Source organism: Staurois parvus, unplaced genomic scaffold, assembly GCF_062004578.1.
Source record: "Staurois parvus isolate SC_StPar_1 unplaced genomic scaffold, SC_StPar_1.0 ptg001329l, whole genome shotgun sequence".
Classification (NCBI taxonomy): Eukaryota; Metazoa; Chordata; class Amphibia; order Anura; family Ranidae; genus Staurois; species Staurois parvus.
Window position 1 is genome coordinate 1,352,218 of NW_028319125.1, and position 24,957 is coordinate 1,377,174.

The 24,957-nt window shown below is 44.3% G+C and overlaps 1 protein-coding gene and 1 pseudogene across 1 annotated transcript in view; one reads left to right on the forward strand and one right to left on the reverse strand.

Annotated features, from left to right (window-relative positions):
• TXNDC16 (thioredoxin domain containing 16) overlaps positions 1-24,957 on the forward strand; it is a 155,830-nt gene that overhangs the window by 23,219 nt on the left and 107,654 nt on the right. Inside the window, exons 3-8 of the mRNA XM_089661364.1 lie at positions 3,431-3,603; positions 7,100-7,182; positions 14,035-14,096; positions 16,298-16,372; positions 19,777-19,898; positions 24,731-24,821. Coding sequence (XP_089517490.1) covers positions 3,450-3,603; positions 7,100-7,182; positions 14,035-14,096; positions 16,298-16,372; positions 19,777-19,898; positions 24,731-24,821 — 587 coding nt within the window. The 5' untranslated portion in view covers positions 3,431-3,449. The remainder of the gene's footprint in view (positions 1-3,430; positions 3,604-7,099; positions 7,183-14,034; positions 14,097-16,297; positions 16,373-19,776; positions 19,899-24,730; positions 24,822-24,957) is intronic.
• Positions 1,237-1,351, reverse strand: LOC149436864 (U2 spliceosomal RNA; annotated as a pseudogene).

A 24,957-nucleotide genomic window follows, 5' to 3' on the forward strand; every position in this document is an offset into this window, starting at 1 on the left:
TGTTTTTGGAGAGACTTCAGATCTCTCCAAAAAGAGTACCTGTCATGGCCCATGTTATCAGAAGGGATGCTGTTCATCCCTGGTGATAGCAATAAAGTTGAATCTAAAAAGGAACTGTGTAAAAAAAAAAAAAGTTTTAATAAAATATATTTTTAAAAATTTAAAGCACCCCATCCCCCTGTGCTCACGTCCACACACATATGTAGGGCAGCACAGTGTCTAAATGGTTAGCACTTCCACCTGGCAGTGCTAAGGTCATTGGTTCAAATCCCAGCCACGACACCACCTGCAGGGAGTTTGCATGTTCTCCCTGTGCCTGCGTGGGTTTCCTCCGGGTACTCCGGTTTCTTCCCACACTCCAAAGACATGCTTTTTTTTTTTTTTTTTTTAAGTCCGCAAACGTGCAACTATATCGAAAAAACCCGTAAGTGTCCGCAAAAAAGTGCAAGTGCAAAACACCACACGAAAAACGTGCACTTAGGGGTGTGCTGTGTCCTACCCCTAAAGGGGCTTGGACCGCTGTCCCTGATCCCCCGGGGCACGAAGCTCCTGACGGGGACTAGGTTCCCACTTGGTCCTCCTGACCAAAAGGCCGGGTGGACCACCGTTCCCTATGCCAAGCCGAAGCCGGACATTCAGTACTAGGCAAGGGGACTCTCCCGAAGAAGAGTCCTCTAGGGATCAGGGGAGGAAGGAACCGTATGGCCACACATCCTCCCCCTAGACTTCAGGGTAGGCCCGAGGACCCACACCCTCCATCCGTGAAAACACACACATAAGGCAAAGAAAAAGTGACAAACGTGGGAGTGCATAATAAATAAAGTAAAAGATAAAGTAAAAAAATAATAAAAAATGGTACCATGCCGAAATGTGCACAGACCAGGCCCTGAGGCCCGTAGCAAAAATTGCCCTGGACTTAGCCAAAAGGCCTGGTCCTAAGGGCGCTGTGCAAAAAGAGGTGTAAAAACAGTGGCCATGTGTCATCTTCACACCGTGGGGTCCCACACCCAAGTGTTACTAGTGACACCCCTGAGCGCGTCTCCTCAGGGGGCACTGAGTTTGCGGACTTTTTGCGTCCCCAGCCTCCGGCCAGACCAAGGTAGCATGTTCAGATCAGGAGGTACTGGGTCTTTCCGGTCTCCCCAGAGGAATTACTCCCAAGGCCCCAGAACGAATCATGGCGCTCCCTGGTTTCTGTCCCTCCGGTACTAGCCTTCCGGACCCCCATCATACCAGTGAGGGTACTATACAACAACCATCCCCGTAAACTAGAATGGTCGGGAGCACCCCCACTGGACACTGATAAGAACAGATACTACACTTGATCTTAGCCAAAAGGCCGAGAAGCCGAGAACACTCCAAAGACATGCTGGTAGGTTAATTGGATCCTGTCTAAATTGTCCCTAGTATGTGTATGTATGAATGTAAGTTAGGGACCTTAGATTGTACGCCCCTTGAGGGTTAGGGACTGATGTGAGTGTACAATATATATGTAAAGCACTGCGTAAATTGACGGCGTTATACAAGTACCTGAAGTAAATAAATATGTAACTGGTGTTCGCAGCAAGCATGCGAGGAATTGGCAGAGTGAGTACAATAACTAGTCTTTTAAAGCGTAGTTTATGGAGAGTTCTAAGTACTGTAAATTGGCGCCATTCAACAAGCATATGCAATCTTAAAATGTTGCATGCTATGTATCTATTTACTCGGCGTAACATCATCTTTTATGTTTTACTAAAAAATTGGGTATTATATTGTGTTTGTGCTCACTAAAATTCAATAAAGTATTTTTTTCCAAAAAATGTGTATTCGAAAAACTGCTGCGCAAATACTGTGTGACATGAAAGAGACTGCAACACCCACTATTTTATTCTCTAGGGCCTCTGCTTAAAAAATATATTAAGTTTGGAGATATAAATAATTTTTTAGCAAAAATATTCAGATTTTTACATATCGGAGGGAAGTGTCAGAATTTGCCTGGTAGACTAAATTTATTTTTTTAAATGCAAGAAATGTAAGTGTCTGAATATGACCCTCTTGCAGTCTCTGTACAATAGAACTGGAGTGTGAGAGGAAGAAGCAGAGCAAGGAGCCAATCAGTTCATGTCCTGACAAGACTCCTGCTGATAGAAGAAGAGCAGAGTGACAGATTGATGAGCCTATCACGGTGCTGCTTCTCTTTTCAATGTCCAGTTACAGGCTGAGAGCAGGTCCAGAGGAAAATGGTTAGATTATGTTGTGTGAGAGGAAGAAGCAGAGCAAGGAGCCAATCAGTTCATGTCCTGACAGGACGCCTGCTGATAGAAGAAGAGCAGAGTGAAAAATTGATGAGCCTATTATGGCGCTGCTTCTCTTTTCAATGTCCAGTTACAGGCTGAGAGCAGGTCCAGAGGAAGAGGGTTAGATTATGTTGTGTGAGAGGAAGAAGCAGAGCAAGGAGCCAATCAGTTCATGTCCTGACAGGACGCCTGCTGATAGAAGAAGAGCAGAGTGACAAATTGATGAGCCTATCACGGCGCTGCTTCTCTTTTCAATGTCCAGTTACAGGCTGAGAGCAGGTCCAGAGGAAGAGGGTTAGATTATGTTGTGTGAGAGGAAGAAGCAGAGCAAGGAGCCAATCAGTTCATGTCCTGACAGGACGCTTGCTGATAGAAGAAGAGCAGAGTGACAGATTGAAGAACCTATCATGGTGCTGCTTCTCTTTTCAATGTCCAGTTACATGCTGAGAGCAGGTCCAGAGGAAGAAGGTTAGATGATGTTGGCCATCAGACAGATATAACAAAAGACTTTTAATGGTATGCGTAATAGACCGAAAGGGAGCGAATAAAAGTTCTATAGTCACAGCATTCACTTTCATTTTATAACTTTTTGTCAATCCAGTATAAGCTTGCTTGAAAAATCTCCTTTCAAGTTGTGAGTTCTGCCTGTCTGCTGACCGTCTCTTTCCACAACTTCCTGGATGCCCTACATGCTTTGCAGCTTTTCCTCTGCAATTTACGTTCAATTCCTAAGGACTACATATCCCGTGGTACTTTGCTGCCTGCAAGCAGTGATTCCTGTTCCTGAATCTCCTCCCCTCAGCACCTCTGTACTTCAGAAGGCGGGCTCTGTGAAATGTGTGACACAGCAGTGCCAACTTACAGGGCATAGTGACTACAGGTTAAAGAATTCAAGGAATTAAATGTGTGGGGATCTTCACAAAGTAAGTTTATAAACTTCAAGATCACTCAGATTATTAGGAGTAGGTTAGAAATAATTGAAGTACGGTGTTGGAAAGATCAAAGATACGCTGTAATTGTTAGGGAATATACACTATAACAGCTTATGTGTTGCAATATTGTAATTTGGGCATTTTTGTGTTGATTGACAACCAATGTTGACTTTTATTATTAAAATACATTGTTCTATTGTTTGTTTAATTGTTTCCTAGGTTCAGGTTATTCATCAAGATGAGCAGTGTTTCTGGAATTTTTTTGCTCCTCCTGTTAGTGAATATAGTTTTTCTGACTGCAGCCAAAGCTGTGTTACCTGAATTAAGCCCGGACACCTATGCCACCAACCTGGCACCTGGAAAGAATTCACTGTTGTACTTCAGCAACACTGGTAAGAAAGTGAACAGCACAAGCAGTACTTCGGGTACTACAAGCACTAGCATTCTTCACCATAGCCCTTCTCAACCTTTGGTGATCAGTAGAAAAAGGAGGAGATCATATTACATTGGTGGCCAGTGAGAGAAGAACCCTTTTACATTGGTGGTCAGTGAGAGAAGAACCCTCTTACGTTGGTGGTTAGTGAGAGAAGAACCCTCTTACATTGGTGGTCAGTGAGAGAAAAACCCTCTTACATTGGTGGTCAGTGAGAGAAGAACACACTTACATTGGTGGTCAGTGAGAGAAGAACCATCTTACATTGGTGGTTAGTGGTAGAAGGGCTCTCTAACGTTTGTGGTCAGTGGGGAAAAGGACCTTCTTACATTTGTGGTCAGTGGTAGGAGGATCCTTTTTCATTGGTGGTCAGTGGTAGGAGGATCCTTTTTCATTGGTGGTCAGTGGTAGGACCCTCTTACATTGTTGGTCAGTGGGAGAAGGATCCTCTTACATTGGTGGTCACTTCGGAAATGCCCTCTAACATTGGTGGTCGGTGGGAGAAACCCCCCTTACATTGACAATCAGTAGGAAAAGGGTCCTCTTACATTGGTGGTTACTGAGAGAAGAATCCTCCTACATTAGTGGTCAGTGATAGAAGGACCATCTTACATTGGTGGTCAGCAGTAGAACCCTTTTTACATTGGTGACCAATGGGAGAATGACCCGTTTACATTGGTGGTCAGCGAGAGAAAACCCCCTTACATTGACGATCAGTAGGAAAAGGACCCTCTTACACTGGTGGTCACTGAGAGAAGAATCCTCCTACATTGGTGGCCAGTGGTAGAAGGACCCTCTTACATTGGTAGTCAGCGGTAGTGTCAGGGCTCCAGGTATGGCCAGAGATGTGTGAACTGACACAGGGAAACACAGGCTTCAGGAGTGATATAATAAGAATATAATTTATTAGAAAGTACACGAGTATACAATGCACAGTACAAACAAAACCCAAACCTCTAACTAATGACAGTATGTGCAGGACCACAGACAGGGGTAGTCAGGGCTGGAGAGGAAGAGTGGTCAGGCAGGCCGGGTCAGGAACAATTGGGCAGTCAAGGTACCAAAGGAGCAGGCAGAAGAGTGGTCAGGAATAGCTGGGGTCGGTTCAGGCAGAGTTCAATCAATGTCAGGAGTCAGGCAGAGGGATCAGGAAGGCAGACAACAGGATCAGGTTCATACACAGGGGCTCATGGGCAGAATACACCAAGGCACTGACTGCAGGCCTGGCCATTGCTTAAATACACCTCCTGCAATCAGCCTCAGGTGATGGCTTGATTGCTGGAGTGAGATTCTGGCTGCTGAGAGCACCCGCTGGCCAGCCTTGGTACTGCAGCCCACAAGGCAGGTGAGTCCCACCACCATTGGCGAGTCCATTCCTGACAGGTAGAACCCCGTTTACATTGGTGACCAGTGGGAGAATGACCCGTTTATATTGGTGGTCAGCGAGAGAAAACCCCCTTACATTGATGATCAGTAGGAAAAGGACCCTCTTACATTAGAAGCAAAAAAGAAAAAAAAATCCTCCTGCGCTGCCAAAATAACTGTAATCACCCCCAAGTGGCCGCAGACACCTAACTGTATTCCAAAATAGTGAGATCAATAGGTATAATGAATTAGTGCTGCGCTACTCAGTGCATAAATAATAAATGGACATATAAATGAACAAAATAGAAAAATAAATAAATGCACATTTAACCCTCATCAGAATGTGAAAACAACAAATTGCTGCCAGCAACAAGTGCAGAAATCATTACCAAAAATGGTAAGTGCTGACAATATCAAACATCAGTAAAGCAACACAGTGTACATGTGATATGCCAGTGACTAGGTGAACAAAAATTATGTAAATATAAATAATAAGTGTGAGGTTGGGGTAGGCTTCCCTGAAGAGGAGGGTTTTCAGGGTGCGCCTGAAGGTGAGGAGGGTAGGCAACAGTCTGATGGATTGGGGTAGGGAGTTCCAGAGGATGGGGGAAGTCCTGGAGAAATCCTGCAATCGGGCGTGGGAGGAGGAGACCAGGGAGCTAGAGAGTAGGAGGTCCTGTGAGGAGCGGAGGGCACGGGTAGGGTAGTATTTGGGTCTCAGGTCAGTTATGTAGTTCGGGGTGGCATTGTGAATGGTTTTGTAGGTCAGAGTTAGCAGTTTGAATTTGATGCGTTGGGCAATCGGGAGCCAATGAAGGGATTGGCAGAGGGGGGAGGCAGATGTGGAGCGGTTGGTGAGGTGGATGAGTTTGGCCGCTGAGTTTAGGATCGACTGGAGTGGGGATAGCGTTCGTTTGGGTAGGCCGGTGAGAAGGGAGTTGTAGTAGTCCAGGTGTGAGATGATGAGGGAGTGTACGAGTTGTTTGGTGGTGTCTGGGGTGAGGAGATATCTTGGAGTTGTTGCGGAGGTGGAGCCTGCAAGATCTAGAAAGCAGTTGGATGTGGGGTAGGAAGGAGAGGTGGGAGTCCAGGGTGACACCCAGGACTTTGGCGTGTGGGGTGAGAGAGATGGTGGCGTTGTTAGTAGTGATGGAGAAGATGGGGGGGGGGCACGGGTGGGGGGAAGACCAGGAGCTCGGTTTTGGATAGGTTAAGTTTGAGGAAATGGAGCGACATCCAGTCTGATATGTCGTTTAGGAGGTGGGCGATGCGGGCAGAGAATGAGGGGGTGAGGTGGGGGGTGGAGAGGTAAATTTGGGTGTCGACGGCATAGAGGTGGTAATTGAAGCCGTGGGAGTAAATAAGTTTGCCAAGGGAGGAGTTAAAGATGGAGAAGAGGAGGGGCCCGAGGACAGAGTCTTGGGGGACCCCGACAGAGAGGGGGAGTGAGGGGGAGGTGGCAGTGTAATTGTTTTGCAGTTTTACATAACTATTCACATCAGTAAATTCAGTTTTGGAATGAAACACAACGCTGCTTCTGTCAGATTTGTTAGCTAGCTGTCAGCTAACCGTTTGTAGGACAGCATACACATTCCCAGTGCACTAGTTGACACTCTTACATTACATTTAAGTGAACTGAAAAATGTACCGCAAGCCGCATTTCTATGTAATGTAACGCACATAAATGCAACGCAAATGTTACTCTGTAAAAGGAAATAGATATTGAGGTGTTTGGGCCCTTTACATGAAACTTAGAATGAATAAATACAGTACATCTGATGCTAGGTCTACTCTATGATCATTAGTAAGTTAGTGTGAACTATGTGAGTCCTTCACCCCCCCACCTCCCCTTCCCGATCATTTACCGCCCTTTACATCTATAACATGCTGAGGAGTAGGAGTGACCACACAGTGCCCCTGGTTTTTCTTTTTTTTAAATTCTTCCACATGTTGCTGTGGCCACTATCATTAGTAAGTGATTTATCACATAAAGAGTTACATTTCAGCAGCTATACTAGGAATGTGGTTTGTGCTCAATTCAGCTGCAGAGAGCAGAGTTTTCCTTTAAGTGTTTTTGCATTTCATTTCAGAGTTTGCCAACAATGTCATTTTTCTGGAGGAGTTACAAAAATCTGCTGGGGTTCTGGAGGACTATGGGATTTATGTTGCCAAGGTAAAGTGTTTAACAAAACAAGCAAAATATTATCAACAATTTCGACTTTTGTTTTTTTTTGTTACAAAGTATGTTTTGGAAGCCCAGGTTCACACTGGATTGGACTTTGAATTCATGTGACTTTAACTGAAGTTGTGCAGTTTCAAGTTTGGATGACAGTGGGGCTATAGGTGCGACTTGATAGACATCTGTGTGACTTCATGCACAGATGTCTATGCAAGCAGGGGCGGACTGACCATTTGGAAACACGGGCACTGCCCGAGGGCCCGGAGTCAGTAGGGGGCCCCATGAGATGCCCTTGGTACCTTTTTCATAGGCTTTTTTGAGTTTGGGCAAGGACACAGGGGCCCCATGATCCCCTATTGCCCGGGGGCCCCATGAGTTGTCAGTCCGCCCCTGTACGCAAGTTGCACCCGAAATCGGCAAAAGTAATATTGAAACTACTTTTCAAATCTGTGCCGATGAAGTCAGAGTCACAGCGATTAGAACACTTCCATTGCCGATCATTGGATACGATTTGTCATGCAATTTGAATGGTCAAATCGTATGACAATTTGCATCAGTGTGAACCACGGCTAAAACGTTTATGTTTACAAGAGCTACAAATAGGGAATTTTCAAAGAGGCCCTGTACTGTGAAAACTGTGCCCAAAAAGGCAGGCCGAGGGCAAAGGACCAGTTACTAGTATTTCCCTGCTACTGATCTTTTCCCCATTACTGACTTGCCATACCTTGTTTGCCTTATGTTTCTGTGTGCCCACATAGATATTTTTCTTTTTGAAAAATATACCGTATTTTCCGGCGTATAAGGCGACTGGGTGTATAAGACGACCCCCTAATTTTACAGTTAAAACATAGGTTTTGGCCCATACTCGCTGTATACGACTACCCCCCACTTCCAAGGCAACACCAGTTATTTTAAATACATTTTCATTGAATGACATTTTTCGAACATAACATACATTGATAAATGGAAGGCCAATCACAACAAGCCTGCTTGGATTGGCAAAGGTTGTAATAGACTGCCTCTCTGACTCTGGCCAATCTGAGCAGGCTTTTTACTAGAATACAGTGTATAAACATACCGTACATAATGTCCCCATTATTACATTTTAGCCCACTGGATATGCTTGTAGATTCGGCTACATACAGAATATAAGATCGTATTTACCTTTGGATGTGCTCTATAATACTGTGGCTTCGGCTACAGAACGTCCCTGTGCTGACACTGTATGAACTGCGCTGAGCCAATCACAGCAAGCGGTGTATTCATAATTCGTATGCATAAAAAGCCTGCTCGGATTGGCCGAGTTAGAGAGGCGGTCTATTCAACTTTTGCCAATCCGAGCAGGCTTGCCGTGATTGGCTCAGTGCGGGACAGTGTCAGCACAGAGACATTCTGAAGCCGAAGCTACATAGGGCTTCCAGCGGCACATCCAGCCGAAGATAAAGAAGCTACATCCAGCGGGGTAACTTATTTATTGATTAAATAAATTAATTATTGGCAATCTTTCACTTGGGGATGTTGAAGATGTGCCCTCCATATTACCTCAGCTCCCGGGATGGACAGTTTTCCGGCATATGCCCGGCGTATAAGACGACCCCCGATTTTTGGGGGATTTTTTTTAGTGTGAAAAGTCGTCTTATACGCCGGAAAATACGGTATTTGAAATATATTTTAAAAATATTCTTCCCAAACATATTGCCATATATTTGAAATGCTACAATTTTGCCCATATTCAATATATATATATATAAACACTGTATGTTGAAATGCGTTTTTATTACAAAATATATGAAAAATATTTTTCAAAATACATTTCTAATATACTGTATGTCTTTAAGAATACATATCTACATTTTTGGAATGCATTTACAAATACATGTAAAAATATATGTTAAAATTACTTTTTCATATGTTAAAATAAAATCTGAAGAAGGCGATAAAGCGGAACTTCTGCATTTAGCGGAAATTCCCTTTCAAAGTAAACGTAAACCCAATCAGTAAAATCTCATATAAGGATTAACATATTATTGAAATACCATATTTTAGGGTATGGGGTGACAGCGCTCTGCCCCTGTCTCCCAATTGCTCGCCATCATTGCCACCCTGTCACATGTGCTTCTAGTGGAGGCTGTAGGCAGCTGTGCCATTGCTCATTTTGCAGACATGATCCCACACCAAAATGATGTCCTTTGCTGTTATTGGTTTTGTAGATTTCCATAGCTATAAAGTAAAAGCAGAAGCAGCAACCTCGACATTGTGCTGTCTTATAAAAGAAGAACATTTATATGTAACTCTCTGGCAGGCAGGGAGCCAAATCTTCACTGTTTTGCAGAGTTCTGCTACCACTGCTATTTGACAGCTTGTCCTGCACCGGGCTCAGTAACTTTCAGCCAGCCCCTATATATCCTGGAAACACTGTGCCCAGAGGAGGGCTTGCTGTTGAAAAGCAGCTCTCCTGACTGGCTCCTTGTGCTGCTTCCCCCTCTCCTAGTGCAAGTTCTGCTGTATAGAGACCACAAGAGGCTGATACCACCTGCCCCTTCTGCCAGAGAGGTAAGTACAATTATTGTTTTTATTTACAGGGTCACAACAGAGTACATGGGGGCAGCACAGTGGCTAAATGGTTAGCACTCCCACATGGCAGTGCTAGGGTTGTTAGTTCAAATCCCAACCACGGCATCACCTGTGTGGAGTTTGCATGTTCTCCCTGTGCCTGCGTGGGTTTCCTCCGGGTACTCCGGTTTCCTCCCACGCTCCAAAGACATGCTGGTAGGTTAATTGGATCCTGTCTAAATTAGCCCTAGTATGTCTATGAATGTGAGTTAGGGACCTTAGATTGTACACCCCTTGAGGGTTAGGGACTGATATGAATGTATAATATATATGTAAAGCGTGCATAAAATTGACGGCGCTATATAAGTACCTGAAATAAATAATAATGTAGTGACTTCCATTAGAGATCCAAGATGGAAGGGGCAGGGGCATATTTACCACAAAGCAAACAAGGCATTTGTCTAGGGCGGCATCTTTCAGGGGGACAGCGCTGCTCCCCTACAGAAGGGATGGAAGAAGAGACACACACAGCATGGGGACCAGGTGGGATCTGAGAGAGGCTGCGGGCTGCTTGATGGTGTATGCAGAGCCTGACTCTTGTTCCCGGGGATGTCTGGAGCTGTGAAGGTGAGTGTCTTCTCTCTCACCAGGGTGGGAGAGGGGTTGCCAAAGTGTGGGGGGCGGTGGTAGTGGAAGGCTTTCTCGGGAGGGGGTAGGGGGGCTGGGGTGTTGTTGGTCAATGTCAGGCACTCTTCGTGGGGGAGGGGGGTGTTGTTCGGTGTCAGGGTCTCTCTTTGCCTAGGAGAGCACAAAATCTAAGATTGTAAGCTCCAAGGAGCAGGGCCCTCCTATCCCTCTTGTATTGAACTGTATTGTTGCTGTATTCTCTCCCGTTATATTGTAAAGCGCTGAGCAAACTGTTGGTGCCATATAAATCCTGTATAATAATAATAAATACACCGCTGGTGGGGAGGGTTATATTTCTCATTTTAAGTGAAGCTGGGACGCCCAAACCCCAAGCAGATTAAAATAAACCCGTCATAAGAGAGTTGCCATTGTCTTGCTTCTGAAAATGTTAGGTCAAAGTCTGAAGTCCTTTTCTGCATGCTTGTTCTAAGGCTGGCCGCACGCAGTTTATTTATTTCAGGTACTTATACAGCGCCATCAATTTACACAGCGCTTTACATATATATTGTACGTTCACATCAGTCCCTAACCCTCAAGGGGTGTTCAATCTAAGGTCCCTAACTTACATTCATACATACACATACTAGGGACAATTTAGACAGGAGCCAATTAACCTACCAGCATGTCTTTGGAGTGTGAGAGGAAACTGGAGTACCCGGAGGAAACCCACGCAGGCACAGGGAGAACGTGCAAACTCCACGCAGGTGATGCCGTGGTTGGGATTCAAACCAATGACCCTAGTACTGCCAGGCGGAAGTGCTAACCATTTAGCCACTGTGCTGCCCCTTACAGTTAGTTTTCTTTTCGTTCAGCCAGAGGGCTAAATGAATAGCAAACTAACAGATTTCTCCATCCACACAAACAGGTCATTGTATTCTGACAATGGCTTCAGAAACATTTTCCAACATGTCTCTGACAGGAGTTGATCAAATGTTCAACTCCTGTCAAGCGGGGACAGCCACACACTGATCGGAAGTCAGCTGGTCCCTGCTGAACTGGACTGGCCAGCTTGAGACAGTGACTCAAAATTTTTATAACATTGTCAGCATGACAGCCAGGTAACTAGCAATTTCAGAAGCAAAGTTTATTAATGGCAACTTTCTTTTTCTCCTATGATAGGTTTCCTAAAGTAAAGCCTGCTCATATCTTTAAATGTTTCCAGCGGTTTTCGTAGCTACAAATCCATTTCTGGAAATCCATAAATTTGCTCCGACTCTTGTATTGGAGTATGTAATACCTGAGGGAAGGGCTGTAGATCAGAGCTGACTGAAAGCTGAACTCCAGGCAAACTGCTTAACAAACAGATGAATGGCAGTATAAGGACGCTGTTTTACATGCTAAATGGTTTGAATTTCTGTCCATCCAGTCCTCAAATTTGCACAGTTCTGCCACACAGCCCAGTTTTGTCTGGCATGGCAGAAGAACTGATGTTTCTTTGCTGTTTAATAAAGTGGAGTTCCAGCTAAAAAAAAAAAAAAAAAGTCAACAGCTACAAAAATGGTAGCGACTCAGTTTTAAAATGCAGCCATTTACCTGTCGCTCGGTCCAGCGGTGTCCTCGCCACCGCTGGTTTCACTGACCATCTTCTCTCCCTGGCTTTGGTATCTTTAGTGTGGGCACCTGGCTGTGACAGCTTGCGGCTTCACAGCCAGGAGCCCACTGCACATGTGCGAGAAGCGCTGCACTTTGTGAATGGCCCCGTAGTCTTCTGGGACCTGTCACGTGTCCCAGAAGACAACGGGGAGGGAGGACAACTTCTGCTTCCGGTCGCCAGCGGATCCTTAATGGGGTGTCAATCCTTAATGGGGAGCGGGGGACAAAGCATTAAAGGAGAACTTCCCCTTTTGGGTGGAACTCCGCTTCAAGTAATACAGGTCTTGTCCCTCCCCCAGCCTGTGATTGGACATGAAAGAAGAAGCAGCAGACTGACCAGCTCACCTCCCTTTTACTCTGCTCTCCTCCTGCTAGCATGTTCTTTGTTGGCACATGAGTGTGCAGTACAACTGACCGGCTTCTTGTGTTGCTTCTCCCTCTCCCAGTCTAAGTTCTGTACAGGGACCACAAGAAGCTGCTATCAAGTTAATTTCAGGCATTTATGCTGCTTGCATTTATAAATATAGTCAGTAGTGTATTAATAAACACTGAGCTGCATCAATTTTGTGTCTTTTATATCTGCCTGAATGTCAACTTTAACTTTGACTTTATTAGGAAGTGTACACCCAGGTTTAAGGGGGTGCACAGTGTTGGACATTTCATGTTACTATAATCAATAAAATGCAGCGCTTGATATTGCAGATAAAAATGACATAAATAAATGGATAAGTAAAAGTCTTAAAGAGTGCAACGTGGCAATCGTGGTTCTTTAGGTGGCTGTTAAATTATCGTGACTTCCGTGGTTCGTGAGAAGTGAGTATACAATGTACTAACCAGATAGCACAAGGTTTTGTGCGTTGGGAGTAAATAAGACCTACTCCAAAGGTACTCTGGGAACCGGAACTCTGCAAACAGGTGAAGTCGTCAGGTGGGGTTGAGTCACCAGATGTCATCAGACCAGCGCAGATTTCCTCATTCCAGTATAATGTGTGATCATCACATTGGATACATCATGCAGTATGAATTGCAGCCACCGGGGGGATCATGTACTTTAGTGTAAGTCTCCTACCATGGAGCACCTTAAGGGAGGGGGGCTCACGATTTCCAAAAATGAGCCCAGAGAGAAAGAAAACTCCAATAGTGTAGTATTTATTATAACAGAAGGAGTTACAATTGCAAGCAAGTAAAAAATGGAAAAATAACTGACACTTACATCCAGAGTTAATAAGGTTAGCATATGGGTCAATAATCCTTGTACAGGGGGGTCTCCTACTGACGCGTTTCGAGTACATTCAGTTCTTTTTTCTATTTTTTACTTGCTTGCAATTGTAACTCCTTCTGTTATAATAAATACTACACTATTCTTTCTCTCTGGGCTCATTTTTTGGAAATCGTGAGCCCCCCTCCCTTGAGGTACTCCATGGTAGGAGACTTACACTAAAGTACATGATCCCCCCGGTGGCTGCAATTCATACTGCATGATGTATCCAATGTGATGATCACACATTATACTGGAATGAGGAAATCTGCGCTGGTCTGATGACATCTGGTGACTCAACCCCACCTGACGACTTCACCTGTTTGCAGAGTTCTGGTTCCCAGAGTACCATTGGAGTAGGTCTTATTTACTCCAACGCACAAAACCTTGTGCTATCTGGTTAGTGCATTGTATACTCACTTCTCACGAACCACGGAAGTCACGATAATTTACCAGCCACCTAAAGAACCACGATTGCCACGTTGCACTCTTTAAGACTTTTACTTATCCATTTATTTATGTCATTTTTATCTGCAATATTAAGCGCCGCATTTTATTGATTATTGTACATTCCATTAGAGGATTCAGGTATTTCCTCCTTTTTCTGCTGGCGGCTGATTTTATATATTTGCTCTGTGTTACCCAGCGCTCGTATATCCATTGTTTTATTTCATGTTACTGGTTATGTTATCTATATTTTCATTGTTTGTGATCATTTAGACACTCTGGTTTTATATTTCTGTTTTACCTGTCAGGTTAATTGTGTGAAAGAAGACACCATCAAGTTCTGTTCAGAAGGAAATGCATACTTCTTCAGGTAAAGAAAGACTTTCAATCCAGGTTATCACTGACTGCCTATGACCCCACCGAGCGAATCAGATTGGCTCCCAATCATGTGATCACTATGCTAGTGACAACAGGCATAGCACGCAGGCTTCACTGGAAAACATATGTTGTAGAAATCTTACTTCAGACAGTGAACTTATCCTTTTATTTCTCCATAACCTATGGGCAGTGGCGTCCCGAGGCAGCTGCGGGAGATGCGGCCCGCACCGGGTGACAACGACCGCACGGGGTGACTCTGAACCCGCTTCACGAAAAGGAAAGTTGTAAAGAAAGCCGACGATCCCCCGCAGGATGGATCAGAGCTGCGGATTGAGCATAATGGATCGGAGTCTGATCCATTTTGCTCAGTCCGTAGATCCGATCCATTCTGTGGGGATCGTCGGAGGGGGTGTCACCAAGTGTTAACGCACCGGGGGACACCAACCCTAGGGATGCCCCTGCCTAAGGGCCCTTTGACATTGATGAGCTTTTGAGCAGCTCAAGGGCCTTTTCACACTGATGCGCTTTTAATTTGTTCTCATTGGCTTACAATGATAGGTTCTTTTTCGGTGTGCTTTTGCACCAAAGATGCAGCATGCAGGACTTTTCAAAGTGCAGCACACCTGTAATGTGAACGGTTACATAGGATTTAATGGGGAATAGTTCTCATATGCTTTTGTTGCCCTGGAAAAGCATGGCAAAAGCACACCAGTGTGACAGGGGCCTAGCCTATCCTCCAAATCCACAGATACATATTTATCTCAATTTGACAGCCACTGTCTCCATTGTGACTCCACTGTTTGTTTACATCCAGTGGTGTATGTCTTCACTTCCTGGCCACATCTGTGGGTCCCATAGACTTCTATGAGACCTACCCCCTCAGCTTCTGGACACGGCCCCATCAAAACCTATGGGGATGCAATGCACATGCACTTGCAGGAGAGTGAAGACTTACACCACTGCATGTGAACAAACGATGGAACTGTAGCCACTGGATCGAGATAGTGTGTGCAGCTGTGGAGGAGTGAGGTAGAGGAAAGTTAGGTAACGTCAGGGGAAGGGAGACAAATGGATAAACTTGAAAGTTAGGTAAGGTCAGGGGAAGGGAGACAAATGGATAAACTTGAAAGTTAGGTAAGGTCAGGGGAAGGGAGACAAATGGATAAACTTTGTCATCAGTTTAAATTGTAACTGTGATTGCCTTAAAGCGATTCTAGTTCTTTGTTTTCTAAAAAATAATAAACATTTGTCTTTACAATGGTTTTGCACACAACAGCCCCGAACTTCCTCTTCTAGGGTCCCTTGCTAGTGCTCCTGGCTCCTACTTTTCTGTGAGTGACCCCATAACAAGCCACTTGCTATAGGGGCACTCGTGTGGACATTCATAGACACCGACAGCTCGGCTTGGCCCCCCCCACAATCACAGGATTTGATTGACAGCAACAGTAGCCAATGGGCTCCTGTGAGTATTTAGGGGGACTGTGGGGGATCCTGATCACAGAAGGCTTTTTTCCGTATTGCAGAGAATGCATTAAGGTAAAACACCTTAAAAGAGAAGTAGTTTTTTTTTCCTATTTATACTTACCTAGGTGGATGCTGCATCTGTCCCCTGCTGTCAGTCTGCTGTCAGCTGAAAACAAGTCACAGGAGTGCAGAACGGAGTGCACTCCTGTGATCCACAGAAGTACAGCCAAAAGAGCTTTGGCTGTACTTCTCCTTTTAAGCCTTTAAAAGCAATGTAATAAAAATAGTAACAGAACTAAAAACAAAATGCAAATTAGTCATACAGTTATTGTCACGTAACTTAGGCTGATGCATGTAAATGTGGCCTGGGCATCCAAGCATCAATGACCTCAGGTCATGAAAGGACTAAGTAGCATCTAAGGTGAAAGCTGTCTGCATTGCCCATAGCAACTGATGCACCTCCACCAGCAACATGACAGGTGAAACCTGGTTGGCTACATGGGCCTCACACACACTTTTATTTCACTCTTAAAACATTATGTCTTAATACATTATTGGGCACATTTATAAAAAGTTGATTTGGGATTACCAAGCTTTCCCTGCAGATGAATCTTCCTGGTGCATGCTTTTTAAGGCACGTTTGGTGAAAGTCACCTTCACTGCTTTATAAATATGCCCCTATGTGTAGAATAAGATGGCCTAACTTGATCACTATTTGTTGTTCTCTAGGGGGACTAAACTACTAAGGGAATTCCCTACAGACACCCTGTTTGATGTCAACGCTATTGTCGCCAACGTTTTATTGTAAGTACATAATGGCGGACGTATTTACTCATTACATAGGTAGCTCTGCCTCCTGCAACTCTGGAGCAAGAAAAAAAGTCAGATCCCACGATGCAATAGTGACTTCATTATTTTCCTCTGTGTAAGCTAGGTCATCTGTCAGAATGCTATAGTGTAAAGCAGCCTTTCTCAACCAGGGTGCCTTGAGGTTTCTTCAGGGGTGCCTTGAGGGTTCTTCAGGGGTGCCTTGAGGGTTCTTCAGGGGTGCCTTGGCAAAACGTCTAAAAATTGACCAAAATTTGTATACAAGCCAGCGGGTGGAACAAGCCCGCCTTTTAGTTCCACAAAGCCACAGGTTTTCATTGTGCACCATTATGATCTCCTAGCTGCCAGCGTCCTGACAACCAATGACATAGTCAGTTGATAAGGAGGACGTCAGCTGCCTGCACTGCATCCTAGTTTGACCCTCTGCTGCCCCTCTCCATCAGTATTGGGGTCACATTAGCTCAGTGATGGAGAAGGAAAGAGGGAGAAGAGAAAAACGGGAATACTACTCGGTACCAGTGTGCAAAGGTGTATTTGCACCTCTAATGTTGGGTGTCCTACATGTGTGGATGTTGCTGCGTTATATAAAACTATTAGAATAGTTTTTCACATTTTAGAATGGGGTGCCTCAAGACTGTCCATCATTTTAAAGGGTGCCTCAGGACTGTCCATCATTTCAAAGGGTGCCTCAGAAGTATCCATAATTTTAAAGGGTGCCTCAGGACTGTCCATCATTTTAAAGGGTGCGTCAGAAGTATCCATAGTTTTAAAGGGTGCCTCAGGACTATCCATAATATTAAAGGGTGCCTCAGAAGTATCCACAATTTTAAAGGGTGCCTCAGAACTGTCCATCATTTTAAAGGGTGCCTCAGAAGTATCCATAATTTTATAGGGTGCCTCAGAAGTATCCATAATTTTAAAGGGTGCCTCAGGACTATCCATCATTTTAAAGGGTGCCTCAGGACTATCCATAATTTTAAAGGGTGCCTGAGGACTATCCATCATTTTATAGGGTGCCTGAGGACTATCCATCATTTTATAGGGTGCCTTGACTGAAAAAAAGGTTGATAAACAGCGGTGCAGAGGGACAATGCACATTTTTCTGGGTTTAAAGGCTAAGTCCAGGAAAAAAATTATAAATGCACTATATAATTGTAGCAAAAAAGCTCATTTATTATCATTTTCCAAATGAGTCAGCAAAGCATTACAACCACGATCATTGGGTCACAGGAGCAGTGCCAGGCTGCTGTAGACTGTTCCTCCATGTCCCTGTCTGTGCCGAGTCACAGGCTTTCAGTTGGAGAGCTATAGGAAGTGTCACTGGGCTATGAGTGCATTGATCGTTGCGCTTATATTCCATTCATAACTATAAGCACTTGGCCCCTTTCACACGGACAATCCGATCAGGTCAGTTTTTCAGGTGGACCTGATCAGAAGGTCCATTCATTTCTATGGCCTGGCAGGTGTCTGTTTACACCCGCCTACCTTATGTGTCCAATCCGGTCCGCTGAAACAAAACAGAATGGGATTGGTCCTTTTCTGTTTAGGTAGATCGGAGGTTAGTCGGTAGTAAATGGACAATGGACTCTGTTTACTCCTGGCTGCCTATAGAGCAGAGCGACTGTGTCCGTGTCTGCTCTGCATAAACTGAGCAGACACGAATGTGTCATTCTGCTCTGCTCCGATCAGCAAGATATCTGTGAGCTGATCCCCTGCTGCTTGGAACGCAATCCACCCCATGTGAAAAGGGACCTATTGTGGGTGGGTGGGGGGGATTATGTCTGCATGGCACCATTTTACAGGGTACACAGGGTAACTTGTAACATGGTGTAAAAGGTGGAGTTAATCTTTAAGTTCTTTATCTGAAACTTGGCATGGTGAAATGATAAAAGTGAAACAGCTTGAATGTAGTTAATGTTTTTAAATTTAAAAAATTCCTTTATAATTCCGCACTGTGGTATACAATTATACAAATAGAAATACTACAACCCTAATGAACAGCCACCACAATATTGCAGGCAACAATATAAATAAAATAATATACAAAGTGCAGCGAGTCAAATAATCATAAAATAAACATAAAAGTCCAATCCATAAAGATAGAGGTATACGGAATGAGCCCCTCTTCCCTGGATCATCAGTGCTACTATAGATGTCTCAAAACTGCCATGAGGAGAAGACAGAAAAATCCACCATCACCGTCACCAAACACACTGCCACTTACCGGATCATATTGCACTCCCTCATCATATCACGACTCGACTACTGCAACTCCCTCCTCACTGGCCTGCCTCGCCGCTGGCTATCCCCACTTCAGTCCATACTGAATACGGCAGCCAGACTCATTCACCTTTCCAACCGCTCCATTTCCGCCACCCCCCTCTGCCAATCCCTCCACTGGCTTCCAATTGCGCAACGGATCAAATTCAGAATCCTAACACTGACGTACAAAGGCGTCCACCATACTGCCCTGAACTACATCACCGACCTAATATCCAAGTACCACCCAGCACGCACACTCCGCTCCTCACAAGACCTCCTTCTCTCTAGTTCCCTGGTCTCCTCCTCCCATGCCCACCTCCAGGACTTCTCCAGGGTGTCTCCCATCCTCTGGAACTCCCTGCCCCAACCCATCAGATTATCACCTACTCTCCTCTCCTTTAGGAGCACACTGAAAACCCATCTCTTCAGGGAAGCCTACCCCACCCCCTGCTAACTTGCCGACCTCCTCCACTCTTCCTACCACCCCATCCCCCACAGCTATCTCCTCCTGTGCCACCATCCCCTCCCTCCTAGATTGTAAGCTCGAAAGAGCAGGGCCCTCGATCCCCTCATGTTCTGCATTGTATTGGTATTGTTCTGTCACATGTTCTGTCCCCCTTTGTAATGTACAGCGCTGAGCGAACTATTGGCGCTTTATAAATACTGTATAATAATAATAATATTGACCCCCAGTTACAGATGGGTCAAAATGCGCTGTATGAAATCCAAAAGGCAAGCTGTGGACCTGGGCACTCTTTGGTTCCAAACTGCCACAACAAAAATGAACTCGAAGGTATAGGTATAGAGGACCACCCCGTTCAAAATGCAAAAAGAATCCTCATAGTGTAGTATAATAAATAGAATCTATTGCCTCAAACATAGTAAAAAATATACATATAAGGAAATGTAAAACAGCACGTCACCATGTAGATAAATGGTAAATTTCAAACCAACAAGATTGCCACCACACCGGAACATGGGGCTCATTCCCTATACCTCTGTCTTTATGGATTGGACTTTTATGTTTATTTGATTATTTGAAGCTCCGCACTTTGTATATAATGTTTTGAAATTGCAATGACTTTCTCATTTTACCTTTCTCATCCATTATCTTTTAGTGTTTTGCTTTATAATAAAGTAAAATATACTACCTCCATACTGGAACTTCAGAACTTAGAAGATGCCATGAAAGGAAAGAAAAACATTATTTTTGTCTACGTCCAGGCAGTTGGAACACCAGGTACAGCAAGTAATATAACACAGCCAATCAGATGAGTTGCAATACATACATTATATGGCCAAAGGTTTATGGACATTGATCCATCACACCTATATGAACTTTAATATAGGCTCAGCTGCCCAAAAAGAACAGGCTGGACAGAGAAAGCAATGGGCCGATAGGGAGAGTTTATTATTTATTTATTTATTTCAGGTACTTACAGTCAGGTCCATAAATATTGGGACATGGACACAATTCTAACATTTTTGGCTCTATACACCACCACAATGGATTTGAAATGAAACAAACAAGATGTGCTTTAACTGCAGGCTGTCAGCTTTAATTTGAGGGTATTTACATCCAAATCAGATGAATGGTGTAGGAATTATAACAGTTTGCATATGTGCCTCCCACTTTTTAAGGGACCAAAAGTAATGGGACAATTGGTTTCTCAGCTGTTCCATGGCCAGATGTGTGTTATTCCCTCATTATCCCAATTACAATGAGCAGATAAAAGGTCCAGAGTTCATTTCAAGTGTGCTATTTGCATTTGGAATCTGTTGCTGTCAACTCTCAAGATGAGATCCAAAGAGCTGTCACTATCATTGAAGCAAGCCATCATTAGGCTGAAAAAACAAAACAAACCCATCAGAGAGATAGCAAAAACATTAGGCGTGGCCAAAACAACTGTTTGGAACATTCTTAAAAAGAAGGAACGCACCGGTGAGCTCAGCAACACCAAAAGACCCGGAAGACCACAGAAAGCAACTGTGGTGGATGACCGAAGAATTCTTTCCCTGGTGCAGAAAACACCCTTCACAACCGTTGGCCAGATCAAGAACACTCTCCAGGAGGTAGGTGTATATGTGTCATAGTCAACAATCAGGAGAAGACTTCACCAGAGTGAATACAGAGGGTTCACCACAAGATGGAAACCATTGGTGAGCCTCAAAAACAGGAAGGCCAGATTAGAGTTTGCCAAACGACATCTAAAAAAGCCTTCACAGTTCTGGAACAACATCCTATGGACAGATGAGACCGAGATCAACTTGTACCAGAGTGATGGGAAGAGAAGAGTATGGAGAAGGAAAGGAACTGCTCATGATCCTAAGCATACCACCTCATCAGTGAAGCATGGTGGTGGTAGTGTCATGGCGTGGGCATGTATGGCTGCCAATGGAATTGCTTCTCTTGTATTTATTGATGATGTGACTGCTGACAAAAGCAGCGGGATGAATTCTGAAGTGTTTCGGGAATATTATCTGCTCATATTCAGCCAAATGCTTCACAACTCATTGGACGCTTCACAGTGCAGATGGACAATGACCCAAAGCAGACTGCAAAAGCAACCAAAGAGTTTTTTAAGGGAAAGAAGTGGAATGTTATACAATGGCCAAGTCAATCACCAGACCTGAATCCGATTGAGCATGCATTTCACTTGCTGAAGACAAAACTGAAGGGAAAATGCCCCAAGAACAAGCAGGAACTGAAGACAGTTGCAGTAGAGGCCTGGCAGAGCATCACCAGGGATGAAACCCAGCGTCTGGTGATGTCTATGTGTTCCAGACTTCAGGCTGTCATTGACTGCAAAGGATTTGCCACCAAGTATTAAAAAGTGAAAGTTTGATTTATGATTATTATTCTGTCCCATTATTTTTGGTCCCTTAGCAAGTGGGAGGCACATATGCAAACTGTTGTAATTCCTACACCGTTCACCTGATTTGGATGTAAATACCCTCAAATTAAAGCTGACAGTCTGCAGTTAAAGCACATCTTGTTCGTTTCATTTCAAATCCATTGTGGTGGTGTATAGAGCCAAAAATGTTAGAATTGTGTCGATGTCCCAATATTTATGGACCTGACTGTATATATCGCCGTCAATTTATGCAGCGGTTTACATATATATTGTACATTCACATCAGTCCCTAACCCTCAAGGGGTGTACAATCTAAGGTCCCTAACTCACATTCATATATACACATACTAGGGACAATTTAGACAGGAGCCAATTCACCTACCAGCATGTCTTTGGAGTGTGGGAGGAAACCAGAGTACCCGGAGGAAACCCATGCAGGCACAGGGAGAACATGCAAACTCCAGGCAGGTGGTGCCGTGGTTGGGATTCAAACTGACGACCCTAGTACTGCCAAGTAAAAGTGCTAACCATTTAGCCACTGTGCTGCCCACTGACCAGCCCAGCATTCTGCAGGCACCTCCTGTGCTGGGTGGCAGGATTAACCACTTGCTGCTCGTTCACAGTAGATTTACTGTGACCAAGCAGCAGCTGCAGGCTCAGCAACTTATCTAAATTTTACGAGCTTGCTTCCGGGTCTGGGTTCGCGAGTGATTGGACACAACTTTGTCAGCAAGTCCCAGCCAATGATTTATGGCTGAGACCTGCTGATCGGCTGTGCCCAAATACACCACAGAGTCCTGTGTTTACAAACAACACAGGGCTCTGTACACAGAGCAGCGGTCTGGTGGTTTCTTCTCCCTGCAATGCAGGGAGGAAAAACAACCAGATCTATTTGTAAAAGCAGCACGCATTACACTTGTTAGGCATACAGTTAACCCCTTGATAGACCCTTGATGTTTACCCCTTTCCATCCAGTGTCATTAATACAGAGACAGTGCACAGTTTAGTCAGTCAGTTAGTGTACCTTGCAGTGAGGGTCTGTTAGTGCCAGATTGTCCACCACACTATTACAGTCCCACTCTAAACCGCTGACCACCGCTATTACCAATAGCTGCGTAAAATCCATTATATATAACATAGTTTGTAGACACTATAACTTTCACACAAACCAATGAATACATAAAATATATAGTAATATAAAATATATTCATACATAATATATAAAATTGGGATTTTTTTTTACCAAAGATGTAGCAGAATATATTTTGGCCTGAATTTATGAAGAAATTTGATTTTTTTTTAATGTTCTGTTCTTCGATACAGTATGTTCTATAACAGAAAAAAAAAAATATTGTTTTTTTTTTCCAATTTTTCGGTCTTTTTTCATTTACACAAGTGGTCTCCAAACTGCGGCCCGGGGGCCGGATGTGGCCCTTTGCTTTCTTTTATCTGGCCCTTGGGGCATTATTTCCCCCCACCATTAGCAACAGTGGGGCATAGTTGCCGCCACTTACACCAATAATAGGGCACTTATTCCTTCCACTAACACCAATAATAGGGAATTATTCCTCCCACTGACACCAATGATGGGGCACTATTCCTTTCACTGACAACAATAATGGGGCACTATTCCTCCCACTGACACCAATGGTATGGCACTATTCCTGCTATAGACACTAATGATAGGGCACCATTCCTCCCACTGGCACCAATGATGGGGCGCTATTCCTCCCACTGACACCAATTATGGGGCACTATTCCTCCCACTGGCACCAATGATGGGGCATTATTCCTCCCACTGACACCAATAATGGGGCATTATTCCTCCCACTGAAACCAATGATAGGGCACTATTCCTCCTACTGACACATTGATGGGGCACTATTCCTCCCACTGACACCAATTATGGGGCACTATTCCTTCCACTGACACCAATAATGGGGTAATATTCCTCCCACTGAAACCAGTGATAGGGCACTATTCCTCCTACTGACACCATTGATGGGGCACTATTCCTCCCACTGACACCAATGATGGGGAACTATTCCTTCCACTGCCACCAATAATGGGGTAATATTCCTCCCACCGAATCCAATGATAGGGCACTATTCCTCCCACTGACACCATTGATGGGGCACTATTCCTTCCACTGACACCATTGATGGGGCACTATTCCTTCCACTGACACCAATAATGGGGCATTATTCCTCCCACTGAATCCAATGATAGGCACTATTCCTCCCACTGAATCCAATGATAGGCACTATTCCTCCAACTGACACCATTGATGGAGCACTATTCCTCCCCCTGACACCAATTATGGGAAACTATTCCTCCCATTGATACCAGTGATGGGCTACTATATCTACCGTTAATACCAATGATGAGGCATTGTTTACTCCCACTGATACCAGGACATTTTCTGCTCCCACTGGCCACAGTCCAGCCCTCCTAAAGTCTGAAGGACAGTAAACTGGCCCTTCGTTTATAAAGTTTGGAGACCCCTGATTTATACAATAAACATAAAAAAAAACAGTGGTGATTAAATACCACCAAAAGAAAGCTCTATGTGTGTGAAAAAAAAATGACATAAATTTAATTTGCGTACAGTGTTGCATGACCTTGAAATTGCCAGTTTTAAGTAGCGCAGTGCAGCACAGCAAAAGATGGTCTGGTTATGAAGAGGGGAAAACCTTCTAGAGGTCAAGTGGTTAATAACAGGTGCCATATAGGCTTCTGTAGCGTTGTGCTAGGGTTGCGCAGCTGCACCCTTCTACCGCACCTCAGACCGATGCAAGGCTCTTACAGACGCCCGGGACTTCCATAGTGTTGGGTCTGTGCAGCAAAGCCCTTCCAGCTCAGGGCACACGATAACACATGGCCCTTATGGAAGCTTGGCAAATCAAACACCAAGCTTCCGTAGTGTCACACCTGCGCTGCTGTGCACTTTCACCTTGGGGCGCACACAGACGCACGGCCCTTTCAGTCAACCAAAATCCTCAGCACCAGGTCCATGATGCTCTTAATCTGGCCCTGGCATTAATATAGAGTCCCCCCCCAATAAAAACCTCTCATGGGCTCTAACACCCAGCCACACATTTGAACAAATTGATCTGACCGGAGTTTTACTTTACAAAGAACATTTAGGTTCTTTATCTCTTTCATCTATCAGTCCAGTTTCTGTTTTAGTTTTGTTGTTTATCTGTTCTTCTTTCAGAGCACCGGTCCGTGATGGAAGCCGTTTTCATACACGGGTCAGCGCACCAGTTTGTTCTGACTACAGAGTCCAGCTTATTGAAGAGTATGAGGTATGCACGCCATAGTAAATAGGGGTGAGCGTAAATTAAGAGTTTGTTACTGAAGATTTTCAAAAATATCAGTGGAAATTTATTTGAAATGTGGCAATTTTTGACAAAATGCATTGAAATCAACAAGGACGCCAAA